This window comes from Thrips palmi, unplaced genomic scaffold (assembly GCF_012932325.1).
Source record: "Thrips palmi isolate BJ-2018 unplaced genomic scaffold, TpBJ-2018v1 HiC_scaffold_4, whole genome shotgun sequence".
In the NCBI taxonomy this organism is placed as follows: domain Eukaryota; kingdom Metazoa; phylum Arthropoda; class Insecta; order Thysanoptera; family Thripidae; genus Thrips; species Thrips palmi.
In genome coordinates this window covers 5773617-5789857 of record NW_023144631.1, presented here as the reverse complement: position 1 = coordinate 5789857, position 16241 = coordinate 5773617, and the positions used below count along the sequence as shown (strand labels likewise).

Below are 16241 nucleotides of genomic sequence, written 5' to 3'. Positions count from 1 at the left end.
TTGTTATTCTTCTTATTGAGATTATTTCGAGAGATACTCCATCGGCCCCAATCTGATGGTGGCGAGCCTCGCGGCAGCCTTCGCGGACGGCGCGGACGGCGTGTGGGAAAGGGGGACCGCTCAGGTACGGCATCACGCCGATTACTGCCTGTTACCGCATCATGCACCGCATCATGCACCGCATCATGCATCGCCACTGCCAAGAGACTTTCATCGAAGAGTCTACAGTTGATTTTCTCGGTGACCGAACTAACCAACCGCCAGTAAACCCTCTGGACTGCCTTCTGGGTCAAACCCCAAAAAACTGCCGCAGGATAAAAATCTCGATTGCATTGGAATTTTTCCAGTATTCGCGCACGTGCGCGCGTGTGTGTGTCACATACAAAGGGGCTCCCTATAATTTGGGCGCAGACAAGACGCCCCACATCCCATCCGGGCGGAAGCATATCCACGCACAGGGGGCATTGTCTGTCTGGCCGAAAAGCAAACAACAACAACAACAGAGCGCACTCTGTGGGCCCGGGCGCGGCCACGCGGCCCAGGCGTGCAAATACAACCGTCACGTCCGCGGATGAATGGAAGACCTACAGTCCGCCAGGAGGCGCCAGGGCCGCAGAGAGCCGCCGCCGCCGGGCCTCGAACCTCTGGAACCTGGAAGCCGGGGCCGGGCCATTTTAATGGCAAAAGCAAACTCTCTCATCGCGGTTTCCTCGAGCTATTTTTTCCTCCCCTTACGGTGCCGCGGCCACATGGCGGCGCCCCGCCCGCCCCGCCCGGCCCGCTACACTCATTTGACTAAGATTGAGGCACTTGCGGTGCAGTGCCGTGCCGCCATGGGCCGCCATGGGCCGCCATGGGGCCCTCGGGTCACCGCACCCATCTTTCCATGTTCGCACCTTTGCGGTGACGGCGACCCTCTCCATGGCCCGCGGCGGCGCCGTGGGCACACTGACGATCTGTCTCTCTCGCACTCATAGGGCGTCCCGTGTCGCTGCGAGAGAGACAGAGCGACGAAAACGACTCTCGGAACCAGTCTGCTGCAGGGTCTACTTGTCTAGCTGGCGGTGTCCGTTGCGCCCGTTGCGCCTCGTCGTCATGCCCGCGGTATGTGCTGACCGTGTGGCCAGCCTGGCCGTCGCACAGGGAGGCTGGAGTGGAGGTCTATTTACTGGCCCACTGATAGGGCGCCTGGGAACGCAGCCCCGCGCCCTGTGTCGTCGTGTCGTGCCGTGGCGTGGCGTGGCGTGGCCCCACGACGGACGCCGCATTTGCTTGCACCAACAGAAGCCGCGAGAAGATGATGACGGTGGTGGAGAGGAGAAGGATGAGCTGCACGAGGCTGCGCGACGACGGACAGGTTGCGACCTGCTGACCCTTATCGCCGTGCTGTCCGTCTGTCCGTCCGTCTGTCCATCAGTCCGCGGCGTCCGGTCCGACCGGCCGGCGTCCGCGGCGCGTCGTGTCGCGTCCTCCAAAGGCCTGACTCACGCGAGCTTAAAAATAGCTCACAATGGTCTATCAAAGGGGAAGGGCGCTCGCAGCGCTCCGCCGCCTTCTGTCAGCCAGCAGACAGAGAGGCGCCTTCGTCGCTCTGTCTCTCTCGCACTCACGGGGCGTCCCGCATCGGTGCGAGAGAGACAGAGCGACGAAGGCGACTCTCGGAATCAGACCGTTCCCAGTGTTGTCGTTATTATTTAGCCGCTCGGAAAACCATTTGGTGGAAGGCGGCGCCCCGCCACTGCCGCCGGTTGACTCGGCGTCCGGAAAAAAGGCGCGCTTTTTCGGAGCGGTTTTCGGAACGCAATAAAAGTCCAGAGCGAACAGTACGGCACGGCTCCTTCAGGCACTCTTTTTCTCAGAAACGCCGCCGAAACGCAGAAACGGTCCGCAAACGGGGAGGGGGAGGGGTGACAACTGAATAGCCCGCCACGCCTTTTAATTGGCGCGAAGAATACTGCAGTACAGTGTGTACAGTGTACACACAAATAGCGCGCGACACAATAAATGACCGACGACTCCAGCTTTGTCCCTGTGGAATTATTTCTGGCTTTTGGAGCGGACTGTACGCAGCCTCCGGCCTAAGGTCGCCTGCCTCAGCGGCTTTAGCGACGACCCCCGCGTCGCCGCGTCCGGCCCGCATTCCTGGAGGTTCCCTGGTTCCCTCGGGATCCCTCTGTCCATTTACCGGCCGTAATCCCTCTAATCTCAACACCGTGGCTGCCGCTGCTGCTGCCGCGGCCCGATGCTTCCTGGGGAAGGAATAAAAACAGAAACCCGCCAACTTGGCGGCCGCGGCCCCTCTCGGGCTCCGCGTCGGCCCGGCGGGGCGAGCAGCGATTGGCTCGACGAAGGTGGTTGGCGACATCCACGCCACCGGACGAAGCCACGCTGCGTCGCCACCTCGTTGGTGGCAGAACCGCAATGCGATGAGACATTCGTCGCGACTAATCTTCCGCGTGCGCCGTCGCGGACAAGGAGCCCCTTGTGGTGCCATACAGCGCGGCGTCGCGGAGGCGGGAAGGGCCCCGGCAAGCCTTCCGCCATCCATCAAGGACCCGCCGTGCCCCGCGGCGCCCCGGGGCCAGAATTACATGCCACTTAGGTAAAAGTCCGATGCAGCCCATGGCGGCCTGGCCAGGGCGCCCCGACGGCCTAACGCCCCGGGCGGGGTGGGGTGTCCGTCAGCGAGGCCCCCCAACAACGACGGCTCCTGCTCGCACCTACGAGACAACACGTAAAACAAACTGGACCTTTTACCTGACCACCGACATCACGCTTTGTGTGTCCCGGCCGGTGCAGCCGGTGCAGCAACACGGTGCAGCACAGGTAAGTACGAGGAGCAGGCCATCAAAAGGCTCTGGAACAACAACGGGAGGATCTCCAGGTCTGTCTCCAGGGAGGAGAACAAAACTCTTTTCTGCGCAAAGGAGGCGGAATTGATAACGAGAAGCGAAAGACGGCAGGCGCACAGTGGGCCAGAAGACCGGTGGAGACGGACAAAACTCTAGACGCGTTTCGAGCTCCAGCGTCGCTAAATGGGACTCAAATCGAACGTGTGACCCCACCAATGGATTGCTCTCCGAACGAGGAATCCAGTGGTGGGGTCACACGTTCGGTTCGAGTCCCATTTAGCGACTCTGGGGCTCAAAACGCGTCGTGAGTTTTGGCCGCCTCCACCGGTCTTCTGGCCCACTGTGAGGCGGGCGGCGCTCGCGGCGTTGTCGACGCCCTGCCTCCCAGTCATGGACTCCAGTCATGGACTCCAGTCATGGACTCCAGTCACGGCCGGCCACGCTGTGCTGCGCTGTGCCGGCACGGCCACCGATTCCATCATGCCGAGATCGATTTGAGAAATCACTCGCCGGCTAGAAAACACATCAACGGGCCGACGACCTAGCCGAGTGGTTCCCTCCGGTTGCCTTTCGCGCCGTCGCCACACTGTACAGTCGATGCCCGATACAAATCCAATCTCACCAATTAACTTTTTGTTTTGGTCTTCCGATAGAAATGACTGCCGGGAATGTATTTACCTGGATTCCGTGCGCGCGACTCTTTCGGCAGGGATTTGCAGTGGTTTGGGACACAGGTACACACACACACACACACACACACACACACACACACACACACACACAGAGGGCCACCTGCTCTAAGCCTCGGGGCGCCCCATTAATAATCTATAACCACAGCAGCATGCCCTCCCCCTCCCCCACCCCTTTCCTGGAACGCTGTGGACTCTGTGAGATTGATCAGGCTGGCTGTGGTGGAGCAGGGCCAGGCCGAGGCTCCGGCTCGGGGTGGGCCTATATGGCGGTGCGGTGCCGTGCGGTACGCGGTACGGCCAGGGACACGCGCTGCTTTTCCTCCACCCGCAGGCACTCCGAGGAGAGCTCAGCGTGCTGCCGCGACGTCCGTCCCCCGCCCCTCCTGCTGGCCCCGGGTCACGTCAAGATCAACAAGTGCCTCCTCGCCTTTCTCGTCGGCAGTCGAAACCGAACCGGGGCCGCCGGGAGTCGAACCCACGACGCCGCGGCGCCTGCCCTGCTGCCCACAGTCCGGCGCATTGCCGGGCGGCCAGCCTGGCCAGCCGTACGTAGAGGCCTATATACTACGGAGTATTTAGGCCTCTAGCCGTACGCAGAGGCCGTTGACTCGCGCCTGCTTGCGCCGCGGCAGCCGCGGCCCATACACGCTCGGCTCGGCTCGGCTCGGCTCGGCTCGGGTTCGGGCGCAGCCTCGCCATGTGATGCGGCCCTCGAGATAAAACGAACTGAAAACCTCTCCTCCCGAAGGAGGTCCCGAAGGAGGTCCCGAAGGACGAGGGCGATCCCGAGTCGTCGGGAGCGGCCAAGTTGGAGGAGGACCGGGCGCCGTTAGCCTTGGGACTTGCGGCCGTTCAAGCAGTCCAAGCCCATGGTCTCTGATGGCCTCATGGCGGCCGTCTAGGACCAGGAACAAAGCCACTCAATGAACGAGGCCGTCACTGTCTCTCTCGCACCCCCAATGGAACTCCCAGTGAGTGTGAGAGGGACAGAGCGACGAAAGCGCGGGCCGGAATCAGCCGGCTGCAACAGCCGCCTTTTTCGGGGTTCGCTAATAACGGCTGGAGCCGGTTCGGCGGCAGGGGGAGGGGGGAGGGGGGCGGAGGGGGTACCTGACCGAGTTCCAAAGAACGCCAAGCGGGAGGGGGCGGGCTTGGACCACACTCTCGGGAGATGCAGCACGCCAGCATCCGGCCTGGCGTCTGCAGGGCGTCTGTGACGCTGCGAAGCTCTTCTGCCTCGCAAGCCTCGCACAGCGTCCTAAGCGTGTGTGGAGTGGGTGGGCCGTGTGCGGCACGGCACTTGGGCACTTGGCTGCGCTTGGCGCGGTGGGAAGGGGAGGGGGGGGGGGGGCACGCCGGCACTTGAGGGAAAAGCCGACGCCGGGCCTTCAAATACGCTTTCCGCCCCGGAGGACCAAGGTGAGTGAGACTCCACCTACACGACAGAAACACACACACACACACACGCATGAACACGCGCACACACACAGGCTATAAATCAGGGAAAATGAAGGGAAACGCCGTGGGACAAAACGCCGCTAAGTTACTCGGAAAGAGGAGAGCCACCCCCACCCCACGGCGAAGCTCCACAAGTGTGCGTGGCATGTGTGGAGGGGAATGCCGAGAGAGGAAAAGAGGGGGGGGGGCTTTAAAAGTGTACAACGCATTCCGAATTTAGGGGTACCTGTGCCTTGGACCGGCCACCGGCCCTATTAGGGCTCATTGTCCCATCGCTCCGCTGGAGCAGTCCGGCAGTCTGGTTCCGAACAGAGCTCCCGTCTCTCTCACACCCCCACCCGAGGGGTCGGCAACTTCCCTTGGCCGTGTACGAGGGAGTATACGTATATTACTAGTAATATAGGTAATATATGTGTAATATAAAGTAATACAAAGTAATATATAGTAATATAGGGTATTATAGAGGCGAAATTGTGGTAATATGCAAGTAATATATGGTAATATACAGGTAATATAAGGGTAATATAGCCACCGCGTACGAAGTAATATATGAGTTGCCGACCCCTCGCCCCCACCGAAGGCCCCATGAGAGCGAGGGAGCGACGAAAGCACTGTCGGCCTGCAGGGCCTGCAGGGTCTGCAGCAGTGCGTAGCAGTGCGTCACGAAACGGATCCCACGACCCGGGGCCACTGGGGCCGCTGGGGCCACTGTACTGGGGCCACTGGGCAGGGCACTGTGGACGGAAAAATGGGGCGGCCAGACAGAGGGACAGGTGGACCGGCGCACGACGCGGCACGATGCGCTGGGCTCCGCTGGCCAGATGGCACCGACCTCCCGTCCAGAAGGCCTTCCTTTCCCCTTGCAGTGTCATCCCATCCCTGCAATGCGACCGCCGCGACCGCTGCAGCAGTCTGCCAGCCCGCACCACCGAAAACGCCTTTCCGATGTTCGATCCCGATCCAGCTTCGGCGCCACCCCGGGCCAGCTGAACCCCTCAGGGGCATCGGGCCGAGAGGGACTGGAGACGAACCCAGAGGCCCAGAGGGAGAGGGGGCGTGCCCGCTTGGCCCGCCGTCCCAGAGCGCGCCGCATCGATTATGAAAAACGAAATCGACAAAAGAAAACGAAAATGACAAGTTCGCAGCGTGAGAACCTATTGTGCGGCTCTCGAGTAGACACAACACGGCGCCACTTCGGGGGGAGGGGGAGGGGGGGTGTCTGCGCAGCGGGGATGGGGGCAAAGGTTATCAGGCTCGCAAAGATGAGCGGGGACGGGGGGGGGGGGGCACAACACACCATGCATACAGCATGGCGCAGCCCCACGGCGTCAAAGCCCCATTCAGGCGAGATAGACAGCGCACACACTGCGAGCGGGGCGGGGCGCGGCGGGGCGGTCCCACAGCATTCCAGCAGGTGGCGCCTCGCCTTGCGCCTCGCCGCGGCCCCTCGCCACCCTCCACAAGGACGCGGCAGCGCGGCGCCCCGCGGATCCAGTTTGCTTCCGACGGTAAACAGGGCGAGGAGGTTCACGAGATTCAGGGTCGCGAGGTTCGCGTCAACGCCGCCACCTTCTCGCCGGGGTTCTCCGCCTCCCCCGCCGCCGCGCCGCCGACACCCAAGCAATATCCGGTGTTGCCGCGCCGTGTCGCCTCGCCCAGATCGCTCCCTCGTCACCGACCCCGCCTTCTTGGAGCCCTGCACACTACAGCCCCGCCGGCTAAGCCTAATCCCGCAGTAGGACTACAAGGACCCCCCAGCCTCGGCGGCGGGCTTTGCGCGCTGTCTTCGCACCGTTCGCACCCCGCAACCTCCGCCCGGACCTCCTCCAGGACCTCCGCCGGACCTCCACCAGGACCCCCGCCAGGACCTCCGCCAGGACCTCCACTTGGACCCCCGCCCGGACCTCCACCAGGACCTCCACCAGGACCTCCACCAGGGCCTCCACCAGGACCTCCGTCAAGACAGACAGGAACTCTACCAGGACCTACGCCAGGACCTCGACCAGGACCCCCGCCAGGACCTCCACCAGGACCCCAGCCAAGACAGCCAAGAACTCGACCAGGACCTCCGACCCCGCTGACCCGTCGCCCCCGGCGCCGGCGCCACCCCGGACCGTCGCGACTTGGACTCATCCGCCCCGACGCGGTGTCTAGAGTAGTGCGCAGCGAGAAGAACGCAGCCACTGCAGCCACTGCACCGCAGCGCGGCCTTGGCTCAGTTTCAAACGAGCGGCGCTGACATAATGAGGCCGCGAGTTCGATTCGAGTCGCGAGTCGCGATGGCGCCCCGATAGCGTCGCCGCGTGGCCGCGTCGCCACTCGGCCGACGGACGGGCGGGCGGGCCAAGTGACGGGGCAGCCTGGTGACGGACGGACGACGGACAGGGCAGCCTGGCGACGGACGGACGACGGACGGATAGACAGACAGAGGGCGGAGGCGGCGACGCGAAGGCATGCCGTTGTGAACTTCCATGAGCGCCGCCACTGGTTGGTGGAGACTTGAATGCGCGGGCATAGCTACGCCGCTGCTTGGGTGGTGCGTGGCGCACTGCGCTGCCTGGACTGCGTGGACCACACCCCGCCGACGCAATGCAGACCGTGTCCGCGTTACGTCCTGCCCTGACCCCGACCCCGCCCCGCCCCGCCGTCGCCGCCTCGCCCCGCGCCCGCTCCGCGACAGGGCGACAGGGCGCTTGTGCACGGCCTGTTGATTCCAAAAGATTGTTCCATCGCTGTCTCTGTCGCACTCACGGGGCGCCCCGCGCGAGTGCGAGAGAGACGGAGTGGCGGATCGGAATGAGGCGGCAGTGCGCAATGCGTTTCACGCACCCGGCCGCCTGGTAAAAAGAGAAACAAGCACTCCGACAACGGCGTCGTCGGCATCGCGGCATCGCGGTGTGGAGGAAGGTCCGGCCGCCAAGGCCGCCAAGGCCGCCGCCGTCCCCGAGGGTCGTCCGCGGCGACGGCCATCTTCTTGTTGCCGCCGATTGCATCGTTCTGCTTCTATTTTTACAAGGCGCAGCGTGCAGCGTGCAGCCCCCTTCGCGTCCACTGTCTGCCCAATCGGCAGGTGGCGGACGGGCAGTGGCGGGGCAGGGCGGTGCCGGCGCACGGCGGCACGGCGCGGTGGTGCACCGCACACCAGACGTGGCCAAAAATAAGTGTCGCGCGCCGGCCCCGTCGCCACACCGCCTCGGATTCGCGGCCCCGATGTGACGTGATCGGTTTGCCCAGTATCTCCAATCCGCCGGAGCTTGCTTTTTGACGCGGTAGCCCAGCCAGCGCAGCCCGGCCCGGCGTGCAGCCCGGCATCCAGGACGGCATCCAGGCCCTGCCCGGACCGTCAAACGCATAATTGCTTTTCAGCCGAAAACTTGATCGGGTTCGCCTTCTCGGCGATACTGGGCCCGGTCCGTGTGGGCAGGGCGTGGCGTGGCGGGGCAGGTGCATCACGCAGCATCCTGACAGGCTCCGGCAGCTTCTCCAGCTGCCGGTCCCGGACGGCCGTCGGCGTGGACCCAACGCGGCCGGCTACAGACCGGTCAGCTGCCCGGCCCGGCACAGGCGGCACGGGCGGGGCCTCGACGGCCACCACCACCTGCTCTCTGCCCTCCGTCTTGGCCGTCTTGCCGATCGCAAGCCGGGTTCAGCGAGCCTTCCTTTGTGGCCATCGCCAGCGCGGCCAGGCCCGCCAGGCACGCCGCGCCAGAGGCTCCCCCGCGGGCCGCCACGCCGCCACAATCCAGTACGCACTTGCAGTATCTGAGCAAGCTGAGGCCTACTCCCTGGCTCCCCGCCTGCCAGAAGCGCCAGCAGTAAGCAGCCAGCCACGAAACCAGTTCCAGTGCGCACGGCAGCAGGGTCTATGCACAGCGAGCCGCAGCGTGCTCGATGCGCACGAAGCACGGACTCGCAAACGCACAGAGTGTGGCTGAAAGGAGCTGCTTTGACAGCCCCGAGGGCTAGACGTGGAGGTCGTGGCGGCCTACACTGCAAAAGCACGGGGTTAGGTTAGGTTGTTGGGTTAGCGAATTTGCCCCCTCCCCCTCTTTTCCACCCCTCCTCCTTCCAATGTTTTGCTCTTTTTCCCCGGCCCGAAGGTGGCAGCGGGACGCCCGAACACTCAAACAGCGCCTTCGTCGCCGTCCTTCTCGCACTCACGGGGCATGCCGCATGAGTGCGACAAGGACGGAGCGAAACGCTGTGCGGCCAGGACAGCGCAGCGGAGCAGCCAGCCCACCGACCGACCGACCAAACCGACCGACAAAGCAGGGGCAGCCTCCGATTCCACGAACTCAAACGCCTCCATCACATCCGTCCGAATCACTCCGAACTCCGAACGAAGCGAGTCCCGAATCGAGGCGGCCATGCCCAGCCATTCTGGAGAGATTACGCGCGCTGGCGGACATTCGGCCAAATAAGCCAACTACCTGGACTCCTGGACCGCGGCCGCGACCAACTGTCAGTGCTGTCACCGTCTTCCTCGCGCCCCGCGGCCCGAATGCCAGGTTAGGGCGGCGGGCAAGGGGAGAGACGAGCCCCCGCAGCCCCCGCCCTGGTGGGAGCAGACCAACAGTGCCTACGGTGCTTACACATTTCAAGCGAGCAGGGGTTAGAACCGCACACGCAGTCGAGCGATTCAAGAGCGGTTTGTCGCTGTCTCTCTCGCACCCGTGAGAGCCCTGTGAGTACGACAGAGACAGAGCGACGAAACGACTCCACGCTGGCAGGACGGCAGGGCCGATAAAGGCAGCCCGCGTGCAACTTGCGACTTACCTATTTCATGAGCCCAGAGGCGGTCATCGGGAGGCGGTGCCCCGGATGAGGTTTCGCATCCAATCTAATCCAGAGCGGGCAGTAAATCCAAACGGTTCACACACACACGCACACACACACTCGCACGCCGCCACTAAGGCTCGGGCCGCGAAGAAGCCCTTTGTTAGGGGGAGGCGGAGCGGACCGCGAGCAAAACAAATCGGCGGCAACAGGTGGCCATCCTGCGGGGCTGGCGGCACGGCTCGGCCTGGGGCGCGGACGGACGCGACGCGCTCGGACGGCCGACGGAGACGACACCCGCGGACCGCGAACGGACCCCGCCGGTTTTCTCACCGACACAATCGGGCTCTGCAAGAGAATTTCCTTCCGATTTTGGCGCTGCCAGTCAGCCTTCCCGACGGCGGGGGTCCGGGACGAAGCGTGCGCCACGACAACAAGTGAGAGACTGACGAGAAACGAAAACGAACAAACGAACGAACCCCGGGCAAGCCGGAGTGCGCAGCGCGGAGGGAGGGGGAGGGGGCTTTGTGCCCTGCTGCCGGCCGGCTCCACGCGAGCCGCGAGTCCTGTGCCGCGTGCAGCCAGCGCCATCTCTCGGCCGCGCGGCGATGCCAGAGTCTCTCTCGGCCAGGGGTATCGACGCGCTACACCTCCACTAGGAGTGTGGAGAGTGGCGGGTCCACCCACAGGGAGGGCTCAGGGCGAGTGGGACTGCTGCTATGGCCAGGCACAGGGTCACAGGGGTCATGTCACCGCCCTACCCCACCCCCTCCCTCACTCCCTTTTCGCCCTAGGAGTAAAGGGCAGCTGGTTAGACCAGGTAGGTCGCACCGGCAGTAATTCGAAGACGAGCAAGTACACGAAAGCAGGCAGGTCTCACCTCCAACAAGAGGAGAAGCGAACCTTACTGACCACACCAGAGAGAGTTAGCTCATGTTGCGCAACTGATTTGAGGACGCGCAGATACAGACCGGGCCGGCACTGATAAGTGCGTTGGCGGAACGGCTGCGGCGGCCAGTCCCCCAGTCTCCGCCCAGCGGCCCGTCGCGCCCCACGACCAGCGCTACCGCCACCAGGACGCCGACGACGACGACGCCATGGCGGACACCGAGGACGTGTGCGCGCCCGCGTCGCTGGCCGAACCGCTGCGCGTCCCGCACAAGTCCCTGATGGGCGCGGGGCCCAGCAACGCCCCTCCCAGAGTCATGCACGCCGGCTCGCTGCCCCTGCTCGGCCACATGTACCCCGAGACCTTCCAGGTAAAGTCCATGGAGCGGACGCAGCGTCAATTAGCCTCTTTGTGAGTGCCCCTGCTGTAGCAACTCAACCCAAATGCGTCGCAGGTGATGGACGACATCAAGGACGGCCTGCGGTACGTCTTCCAGACCAAGAACCCCGTCACGCTGTGCCTGTCCTGCGCGGGCCACGGCGGCATGGAGGCCGCGCTGGCCAACATCCTGGAGCCCGGCGACACGGCGGTCATCTGCAAGAACAGCTTCTGGTTCGACCGCGCTTCGTACATGGCAGAGCGACAAGGTTAGTCGTCTGCGCATCCAAAACACGGCGTGGATGAGTTGACCTACCTCTCAGCTGATGCTGATGTGTGCACACGGAGATAGTACACCCACCTGCCGACTGGGCTGCCTACCGCCACGGCGCTCGCTGCGCTCGGTGGCGAGCCGAATGGGTGGCCCGCCTTCTCGGCGCTCTTCCTCGATGCTCTACGGGCACTTCGAGCGACTCGGCCGGCAGATGCTTTCCGTCGCCCTGTCTCTGTCTCACTTCTCAGACAGAGCCGTGACAAAGCCTTGAAACTTGCAGGCGCGCGCGTGGTGGCCGCGGAGGCGCCCCTGGGCCAGCCGCTGAGCCTGGAGGCGGCCGAGGAGGCCGTCGCCAAGCACCGGCCGCGGCTGCTGTTCCTCGTGCACGGCGACACCTCCGCCGGCGTGCAGCAGCCCTTGGAGGGCTTCGGCGCCATGTGCCACAAGTACGGCACGCTGCTCGTGGTGGACACCGTGGCCTCGCTGGGCGGCGCCCCGCTCTACACGGACCGCTGGGAGCTGGACGTGGTGTACAGCGGGTCGCAGAAGGTGTTCAACGCGCCGCCCGGGCTTTCCCCCATCACCTTCAGCCCGCGGGCAATGTGAGTGCGACTAGGGTCCCAGACGAGTCCTGGAACTCTTATAGGACTCTGTGGGGCACTGGCAGTGGACCACGTATACGTCTCCGATGACAACTAACTATGGTGGTTTTGCAGGAAACGCGTCCTGTCGAGAAAGCAGCCGTGCTCCGTGTACTTCTACGACATCTTGAAGGTCGGCGAGTACTGGGGCTGCTTCGACAAGCCGAGGAGGTGAGTGAACCAAGTCCCCTCGGACAACAAGGGGGCGTATGCCAGATAGTCCGCCTTACGCCGCTCTGCCTCAGCTACCACCACACGTGCCCTGTGACGCTGTTCTACGCGCTGCGCGAGGCCCTGGCCCTGGTCGCCGAGGAGGGTCTGACGGCGTCCTGGCGCCGGCACCAGCTCGCCGCCCAGAGGCTGCACGACGGCCTGGAGCGCCTGGGCCTGCGCCTGCTGGTGGAGAAGCCGGAGCACCGCCTGGCCACCGTCACCGCCGTGCTCGTCCCGGACAACGTGGACTGGACCGCCGTCACCCGCACCGCCATGGCCAGGTCTCGTGTCTTCTCGAATTTTAAAAAGTTTCTACTTCTGTCCGATGAATTTTTTTCAAAAGACGTTTTAATGGACTGCGTGTTAATAGGCACGGCACGGAGATCAGTGGCGGGCTGGGGCCTACACTGGGGAAGGTGGTCCGGGTGGGCCTGATGGGGGTCAACGCCACCCCCAGGTTCGTGGACCGCGTCCTCGGCGTCCTGGAGGACGCCATCAGGAACCCCATGCCGAAGAGCAGCCTGTGACGCACCGACCGTCGTCACTGCCAGTGCAGTGCCGCGCTGGGGAAGTCCCACGGGCACGCTCGTCACTCGTCACGACGAATCGACGAGGTGTGCACTGCCAAAAGCTGCGACCCGATTCCCTAACAACGTTCCACGTCGACCCATCATGCTATGACGCCACCAAATGTCCTTATTTAACGGAAAATTGGCCCCACGTGGAAAAAGTAAGAGTAACAGACGCTGATAACGTGGATAGTAACACGATACGCGAGTGCATATCCCGGCGCGACGAGCGTTGAGCGTTCCACGTTCCAATGCCGCCACGCCTCGGAGGCGTGGGCCGTGGGGCGGGACGCGACGGGACGGGAGGGCTTTGGACGCCTTCCCGGCGCGACGACCCGGCGGCAAATATGCAGATAAGAAGAATCCGCGACAGTTCCTGCACAATCCCACGCAACAATTTAATGAAATGGTCCGAGAGGCAACGTCGGCCCACTGTTAGGAAATGTGGCAAGCCTTCATTTGCAACACAAGATCGATGCTTTTCTCTTCACCTACAGAAATACACCTCGTACTGCTACCAAGATACTGTAGACAGTCTATACCACAAAGTTTGAAGGAAATACAATTTCTGACCGATGGACTTTCGCAATTTGTACGTCAACAGCAATATATATATTTATACATTACTTTGTAACGGATTCCTTATCTTGTGCTCCCCGAGGACATTCAAATTTCGTCCTATAGTACCCAGCCGCTGCCCTCACAGTTGACACTGCGCTTTACACGCTGTCTGCCGTGGCGTCAGTTCGACCGCGCATTTGCTAAAGTCTGCCAGGACTGCAGCAAGCAGCATTCCGCCAGTCGCGCCGCGGGCACGCTAGAGACTCTAGGGTCTCTAGGACACGCTGGAGGAAGGTGAGTCCTGGCCCTGGTCGAACAAGTGACGTACAGAGGCATACCATGAACACACACACACACCAAACAAATATCTACTTTTTCGGTCAAATTTTTACAGTTTGCGGTCTGTACTCGGTAAGCAGGCGCCATGAAGCGCATGCTGGCAATGGGGCTGATGACAGCATACCCACATGCTCACGTGCCCGCGTCCATGCTCACTGAGTCAAACACGTGCTCAAAGTGTGGCACAGAGTACATACTTGAGTTTCAGTGTATGTACGAGTCTTACAGAGTAGCTTATCTTGCACAAAGAAATAAAGAGGTGCTCAGGCTAACCAAACGTAAGGTAATAGTGTGGTTTTCCACTATCTCACCCTGCGCACGGGTCACCTGTTGTCAGGTCGACCGGAGCCCCGCCCCCGACTTCACCGCCACACGCGCGACCGGAGAGCAAAGTCCGACTGTCGCGAGTCTCGCCGAAGGTGTCCTGCGACGGCTGCTGCAGGCTTCAGTCCTCAGTCCGCGAGTAGCTGGCTGCCCGCAACGTCAGCCCCGCCGCCATGGTGAACGCCGCCAACACCGAGGACGTCCGCGCGCCCGCGTCCCTGGAGACGCCGCTCTCCGTCCCCAACAAGATGCTCATGGCCGCGGGGCCCAGCAACCTGACGCCCAGGGCGGCGCAGGCGGGCGGCCTGCCCTCGCTGGGGCCCATGCACCCCGAGACCTTCCGGGTGAGAGTCCGCGTCCGTGGGCCGCCGCGCACGGCAGAAACGAATCAAAAGCAAAATTGAACTATTTTTGTTTCTTCTCCGCGCGCAGCTCATGGACGAGATCAAGGAGGGCCTGCAGTACGCCTTCCAGACCAAGAACCCCGTCACGCTGTGCCTGTCCTGCGCGGGCCACGGCGGCATGGAAGCCGCGCTGGCCAACATCCTGGAGCCCGGCGACACGGCGGTCATGTGCAAGAACAGCTTCTGGTTCGATCGCGCTTCCGACATGGCCACACGACAAGGTACGCATCGAGCCTTACCACTCTTATTACCACTCTTAGCATGTTTCTGTGAGGTGCAGCAGTGAGTCGGTTGGGTTGCCTACCCTCCCGGTCCGCGCGCTGAATGGGTGGCCTATGTTGCCGGCGCTCGCTAACGGCCTGACTGTGCTGCAGGCGCGCGCGTGGTGCCGATCGACGTGAAGCCGGGCCAGCCGCTGACCCTGGAGGCGGCCGAGGAGGCCGTCGCCAAGCACCGGCCGCGGCTGCTCTTCGTGGTGCACGGCGAGTCCTCCACCGGCGTCCACCAGTCCCTGGAGGGCTTCGGCGCCATGTGCCACAAGTACGGCACACTGCTCGTGGTGGACGCCGTGGCCTCGCTGGGCGGCACGCCGCTCTACACGGACCGCTGGGAGCTGGACGTGGTGTACAGCGGGTCGCAGAAGGTGTTCAACGCGCCGCCCGGGCTGTCCCCCATCACCTTCAGCCCGCGGGCAATGTGAGTGCAACAGGAAGATAATCGCGCTTTGCGTTGCCGTTGGCGCCCGATCTAAAGTTCGTCTTCGGACGTGGTTGCAGGGAGCACATCCAGTCGAGGAAGACGCCGTGCCCGGTCTTCTACTACGACGTCCTGAGCATCGGCGACAGCTGGGGCTGCTTCGGCAAGCGGAGGTGAGCTGCCGTTGTTGTATCGGACCGCGACCGCGTATCGACCCCTGTCAACCAAGGACTGCGGTGCCCTTAGCTACCACCACACCCTCCCGGTGACGCTGTTCTACGCGCTGCGCGAGGCCCTGGCCCTGGTCGCCGAGGAGGGTCTGACGGCGTCCTGGCGCCGGCACCAGCTCGCCGCCCAGAGGCTGCACGACGGCCTGGAGCGCCTGGGCCTGCGCCTGCTGGTGGAGAAGCCGGAGCACCGCCTGGCCACCGTCACCGCTGTGCTCCTCCCCGACAACATGGACTGGGCCACCCTCCTGCGCACCGCCATGGCCAGGTCTCATTTGTCGTGTCTCAAGTGCAGTGTCCCAATGTCTCCACTTTCAGCGTGATTCTAACTTGTACGCTACTCCTTGCAGGCACGCCGTGGATCTCAGTGCCGGACTCGGCCCCACGTTTGGACGCGCGTTCCGTGTGGGGCTCATGGGCACCAACGCCAACCCCAAGGCCGTGGACCGGGTCGTCAACGTCCTGCAGGACGTCATCAAGAACCCCATCGCCGCAGCCTAGCGCGCATTTTACAAAGATTTAATGGATATGCCACATTGCGGGCGGGGTGCGTGATGCCTCTACGGTTGATTCCTACTCCATCCCATACTCTCTAAGTCGAGGGCGATTGCCTCGAACAGGACACTGCCTGCTTTGAGGTTTGCAGTCAGGGTACCGTGTTCGTTGTAGTCGTTTACTCGAACGCCACAGGTCTGCTGAGGCCTTAAAATATCTGATGATGTTGTGTAAGCCTATATTTTCCTTTTAGGGACTTTAACACTATGGAATAAAATACTTTACTGTTGGTTTTGACTTTTTATTAGTATTATCATCGTCATTTTTCTTTGTACACACAATAATACAGGTTTCAAATTATTACAATCTTTACAAATTGAGTCACATATTACCATTTCTGTAAGCTCACATATCGTACATATATCACAACAACTACAATAAATACTTAAATTT

At 62.6% G+C, this 16241-nt stretch overlaps 2 protein-coding genes across 2 annotated transcripts; both read left to right on the top strand.

Annotated features, from left to right (window-relative positions):
* The first annotated feature begins 10803 nt into the window (after positions 1-10803).
* On the top strand, positions 10804-13368 carry LOC117649419 (serine--pyruvate aminotransferase, mitochondrial-like). Its single transcript, XM_034392201.1, has 6 exons — positions 10804-11037; positions 11122-11314; positions 11600-11921; positions 12036-12131; positions 12206-12454; positions 12544-13368. Exons 1-6 carry the CDS (start codon positions 10876-10878, stop codon positions 12698-12700), a joined length of 1179 nt encoding a protein of 392 aa, XP_034248092.1. The 5' UTR covers positions 10804-10875; the 3' UTR covers positions 12701-13368.
* A 100-nt stretch (positions 13369-13468) lies between these two features.
* Positions 13469-16079, top strand: LOC117649418 (serine--pyruvate aminotransferase, mitochondrial-like). Its single transcript, XM_034392200.1, has 7 exons — positions 13469-13597; positions 13980-14310; positions 14399-14591; positions 14745-15066; positions 15147-15239; positions 15313-15561; positions 15644-16079. Exons 2-7 carry the CDS (start codon positions 14140-14142, stop codon positions 15792-15794), a joined length of 1179 nt encoding a protein of 392 aa, XP_034248091.1. The 5' UTR covers positions 13469-13597; positions 13980-14139; the 3' UTR covers positions 15795-16079.
* The last annotated feature ends 162 nt before the right edge of the window (positions 16080-16241 follow it).

What these genes read in the sequence shown, in the direction of transcription:
- LOC117649419 (XM_034392201.1), top strand. Translation starts at nt 10,876, where the DNA reads ATGGCGGACACCGAGGACGTGTGCGCGCCCGCGTCGCTGGCCGAACCG. An exon ending in TGCTTCGACAAGCCGAGGAG is followed by an intron (nt 12,132 to 12,205) that starts GTGAGTGAACCA and finishes GCTCTGCCTCAG; the next exon opens with CTACCACCACACGTGCCCTG. An exon ending in ACCCGCACCGCCATGGCCAG is followed by an intron (nt 12,455 to 12,543) that starts GTCTCGTGTCTT and finishes GCGTGTTAATAG; the next exon opens with GCACGGCACGGAGATCAGTG.
- LOC117649418 (XM_034392200.1), top strand. Translation starts at nt 14,140, where the DNA reads ATGGTGAACGCCGCCAACACCGAGGACGTCCGCGCGCCCGCGTCCCTG. An exon ending in CGACATGGCCACACGACAAG is followed by an intron (nt 14,592 to 14,744) that starts GTACGCATCGAG and finishes ACTGTGCTGCAG; the next exon opens with GCGCGCGCGTGGTGCCGATC. An exon ending in CTGCGCACCGCCATGGCCAG is followed by an intron (nt 15,562 to 15,643) that starts GTCTCATTTGTC and finishes TACTCCTTGCAG; the next exon opens with GCACGCCGTGGATCTCAGTG.